General features: G+C 51.0%; 1 protein-coding gene across 1 annotated transcript; it reads right to left on the bottom strand.

Moving 5' to 3' along the window:
* Positions 1–582: 582 nt before the first annotated feature.
* On the bottom strand, positions 583–2182 carry LOC141829261 (uncharacterized). Its single transcript, XM_074716698.1, has one exon. It carries the CDS (start codon positions 2142–2144, stop codon positions 711–713), a length of 1434 nt encoding a protein of 477 aa, XP_074572799.1. The 5' UTR covers positions 2145–2182; the 3' UTR covers positions 583–710.
* Positions 2183–4887: the final 2705 nt, after the last annotated feature.

The following is a 4887-nucleotide window of genomic DNA, read 5'->3' as shown; positions in this document are numbered from 1 at the left end:
GTATGCACCATGCATGAATGGACCATCATACGGCATGGCATGGACAAGCCTAGGCCATCATTGGCAAGCCCCTACTATGGTATGGTCCATACCCTTGAAGACTTGCAATCATACGAATCAGAGTACAAGTCGTATAAAATAGGCAAAATCAACTGCAATTTCTAGATTTACCTCCTCACAAATGATCGTGGAGTCGATCGTGTGGAGTCGCTAAGATGGCGGATTCCACACCTTTTGCAGAAGAAAAAACCAAACCTAACTTTTGATCTACATTCCATGACTGAGATCTCCATGTCCTGAAGATAGAACTATATTTAAAAAAGTAGCTCCATTGTAACATCAAATTATCAGTTACATCTATTCCATCAAACAAAGAAAAGAAACAAGGTTGGCTAGGTTTTGCCCCTGGACTACAAAACCAAAGCATAAATAAGAACAAATCATCAACTTAATTCTCCATAAAATGTATAAAGGAGATGGGAACTTACAGGTTCAATGGGATCGATCAAAGCAGCCATACTTCTTCATCTCTCCTGAGATCCTCGAACTATAACAATAGCAAACTAAAAGACCAAACAAGAGTTACGACTAGAAGGCAAATACCAAAGCAGAACAACTACAACAATAGCAAACTACTAGGATTTCAATATTCATCACAATAACTAGTTGGTTGAAATATATCAGGGCGATAGATAACGAACATGGTTGTTTCAGGAGTCCACAGCAGTCCTCAGTCTCCCGATCTCCCACCCCACGATACTCGCCCTCATCAGACTGCTAACGGTCCTCCACGCCAAACCCAGGTTTTCCCTCCAGTCCCCCGTCGCCATCCTCTTGTGGAGGTAGCTCTCAAACGTCATCCTTTGGACGTACTCGTCGGCGCACAGTTCCACCAGCGCCTCTCGGCCGGCATTGCTCCCGTAGAAGACCCTCTGCAGTAGGTCTAGGAAGCGGAACATTCCCAAGTATTCGCCGTCCCATTTCCCCAGGTACTCATTCTTGAGGTCGGCCTCAGTGACCACGCCGCGCTCCTTCCATGACCTCACTATAGCCTCGCCGCACATTCGCCCCGACTTGGCGGCGAAGTAGATTCCTTCGCCGGAGCAACGGGTGACGTACCCAGCTGCGTCTCCCACCAGCGCTACCCGCCCGACTACCCGACGCGCCCGCGGGTGCTCGGGAATTGGGTGCGCCTCCACGCGTATCACCTCGCCGCCGACGATTTTGGGCCCGGCCCTGGCGCGGATGCCGCCCTGGAGTCGCTTGATGTCGTGCTTGGCCATGGACGTCCCAGTGCCGACGGCCACATGGTCGCACTTGGGGAAGACCCAGGCGTAGAAGTCAGGCGAGACGTCGGTTCCGACGTACATCTCTGCGAGGTCTGCGTACTGGGACATGGCCGCGGAGGGAAGGCGAATGCGCTCCTGGAAGGCAATGGCGGTGGCGTAGCCGCCCGCGGAGACGGCGCGGGCGACGCGGCTGTTGGCACCGTCAGCTCCGACGACGACGTCGACGGCGAGGGTGGAGGGGATGCCGGCGAGGGAGCCGGGGGAGGGCGGGGAAGCGGTGTAGTGGACGATGTAGGGATCAGACTCGGACGCGGGAAGTTGGAGGGAGGTGCAAAGCCCAGGGAGGAGGCGAGCGCCGGCGCTAACAGCGCGGTTGCGGAGGAATGAGTCGAGGACCTCGCGTCGGAGCATGGGTATGAACTCGTTGGGGCGAAGGGATCGGCCGAAGTCCGCGATGCGATTGGAGGGGGAGAGGATGCGCATGCGGGTAACGCAGCGGTCGACGAGGTGGGCCGGGAGGTCGAACTCGGAGAGCATGCAGAGGGGGATGGCTCCACCGCAAGGCTTGGAGCCGGAAGGGGATCGCTCGATGAGGAAGGTCTCGACGCCGCCAAGGGCGAGTGCCTCTGAGGCAGAGGCACCGGCGGGGCCGCCGCCAATTACGGCCGCCCGGAGGGGGCGGGAGGAAGAAGAGGAGGCCACGATGTGGGCCGCGGTAGAGGGAGGCGACCCCCGCGTTGAGGTGATGCGGCGGGCGTTGAGCCGAAGATAGAAGGGGAAGGAGGAGGAGAGAAGGCAGTGGCGGTGGCCGTGGTGGCCGTGGTGGAGAGGATGGGAAGAGGAGACGGCGGCCATCGTTGTCGGTGGTGGAGAGTGTAGTGAGGTTTGCTGAACCAAAATTAGGGCTGTTTTGTTTTTGGGCCACGACCACGATGGTCGATCATAGACAAAGCGCGGGGCCAGCCACGTTGGGTGGGTTCCTATCCCTCTGTCTTAGTCTGAGACGGGGAACGTCTCAATTCATCGTCTTCCAAATGACACCTACACGGCTACCATTCCTTTAAAGCATAAAAAATAATTAATTAATAAGCAATAATATCGATGGGATAGATCCAAAAATTTGTACGAATGTCAAAGTAGTAGGTCATCGTGTTGTCAGTATTTTGGAGTGAAGTGAAAGTAGAGGGCTTCTAAGATTAGATTGATGAAGAAATTTCGACCATGACCTTCTTTTTTAAGGACCTGATGAATTTACTGATCTCTTGGTCAGTACATCAATCATTTTAGGATTTGGATCCCAATCCACTTGATTGATACACCGATCTCCCAAATCAGTCTAAGGTCAAGCTATCCTTTAATCATTTGCCACCATGTCAACTACCTGATAACTTTTTCTGCCACATTATTCAATTAACAGTTATCTTTTATCGCGTCAATAAATTCGTTATTATCCTATGCCATATTGGATGCCATGTCACTATTCGGTATACCGAACCGACTAATCAGTCTATCTATCCTGTTCAATCTACCAATCCAGCCGATCAATCTACTGATCTTACAAAATCGATGTTAGCACAAAAAACTCTACAAGACAGTAGTAGCACAAAAATATGAATACATGAGTTTGTTCACTCGATTTCTGATCGCATTCCTTTCCGTTGACCTTGGATTTCACTGCCAACTGATTCCCCAGCTCCTGAAAAATAAGAATCAATCTGTGCTTCCATGGCCCTAGACTGAAGATCTTCAACCGGGTACCCGACAAACCAGAAAGAGCACTTTAGACCACTTGAGCCTTGCCAGAAAGAGCACTTTAGACCTCTTTTGCCTTGGTGAGAGAAGAGTGAGCACCTCGATCTTCCATTTATTCCTGGTCATGTGTCCTGGTCATGTGCACCTACATTCACTAGTTTCACGAAGACCGGACCTTACTTCTCGGACCTCCATTTCCTAAGCTTTACGACGAGCAAACGTCAGTGTCGCAAAGACGAACAACGTGTGAGCTCCATGAGCGAACCTATCTAAAGCTTGCGCTATTTAAGTTCGCCCCTCTGGAGGAGGTTTAAAGATAGCCGCGGCAGACGTCGGAGGAACAGCGCGACACGACCAACGGGAGTGCCTAAGACTAATTAGACCAACGGGAGTGCCCAAGCCGTCAAGCCGGCGAAGAGTAGGGGTGAAACCTAGCGACCGTTAGGGACTTGGCTAGAATAAAGTAGAAAGTTGCGACGAGCGAATGTAATGATGTAAAGCGACCTCCGGGAGCGCCTAATCAGACCAACGGGAGCGCCTAAAGACGGAAGACACTACGGAAGACATGACACATATATACGTGGCTTCAGTGGTGGCGACTATATATTAAGGTGGCTTAAGAATGCGACCATTAGGGACTTGGCGTCTTTTAATTAAGTCGAGGAAAGACCCGACGTTGAACTAGCGTCGTAAAGAGGGAAGAGTGATTCAATGATCAATTCGAACGAGGAATGAATTTAAGAAAAGAAACTGAGAACTCGGAATGACGGGACCAATCCTAGAGTCAGAGGCTCCGATAGCTAAATTATGAGTCGGAGGGTTCAAATCAAGATTCACTTATCAATACGAAGTTGAATCGGGTTCTTGGGATTGGTCTCTTCTCCGTACCCTTTCTAGGGCATTGGACTCCTATCGCATAGCTTTCGTTGACCTTCCCTTTTATCTGACGTCTTCTCACTCTAATGGAACCTAACCTCGTTCGCCTGCTACTTGCGTTCAACTAAACTGCTTCTGCTACTTGGATTGAGTCCCGCTGGTCGACCTACTTCTGGACCGAGGATCGGGTCTCGAGGATCGACGTCTAAGGTAAATTCTCTATTTAAACTGGGACTCCTTGCCGTCCCTGCCCTCTGCTGGTCGACTGGGCCTGGTTGGCGCTTTGACCGTTAGCCGTTAGCCTCGAACGACCCACTAACCCTGCTGGTCGACCCACTTTTGGATTGGCCGGGTCTCGAGGATCGACGTCGAAGGGGGATTTCTACACGTCATTGCATTCGTTCCTTTAGCTGCAGTGCTAAGGGGTTTGAAAAAATCAACAGCAATAGTTATCCCTCTGGCACTAGCCTTTTGAATGAGACTCCCCCCGTCCCAGCCCCGGGATAGAAAGTGGTCAAAACCCATCTCGTTCGGAGGAGCGTGACGCTTGCCCCAAATCAAAATCTAACTAAGGGGAGGCGGGTCTTCTTGGAGTCTGGAAATATCTGATTAGCTCATTGCAGTGCGGGGTATGGACGATTGGCTACCACATAGGCTCTATCTGCATCTCGACCTCAATGGGATAGAATGAGCTGGCTTTACTTTAGTTCGGGAATCTCTTCTTAAAGCAGAGTCCCTTTCTTTCGTGATGACAATTACTAAGAATAGGATTTTAAGGCGGGGCACGAGGCAGAAGAAGAGTTATCTGCGTGTCGAAGCTTCGAGGATACTAGAGGATAGTCGACATTTGTAGAGTTCGTGCCAGACCTGCTCTTCGGGCGAGGAGTCTGAACTCGGCCTCAGCGGAACTAAACCTCTTTAGCGGGCGAGTTCAGTCTGATCTTAGTATTCGTGACCTATTCTGGCCAAT

The sequence above is a fragment of the Curcuma longa genome, chromosome 5 (assembly GCF_044706935.1).
Source record: "Curcuma longa cultivar G26 ecotype Majalengka, Jawa Barat chromosome 5, ITB_CL_G26_1.1, whole genome shotgun sequence".
Taxonomy (NCBI): domain Eukaryota; kingdom Viridiplantae; phylum Streptophyta; class Magnoliopsida; order Zingiberales; family Zingiberaceae; genus Curcuma; species Curcuma longa.
The sequence above is the reverse complement of the archived record's forward strand: the minus strand, read 5'-3'. Positions and strand labels throughout refer to the sequence as shown.

Excerpts from the sequence above, each read along its gene's own strand:
- LOC141829261 (XM_074716698.1), bottom strand. The coding sequence starts at position 2,144 with ATGGCCGCCGTCTCCTCTTCCCATCCTCTCCACCACGGCCACCACGGC.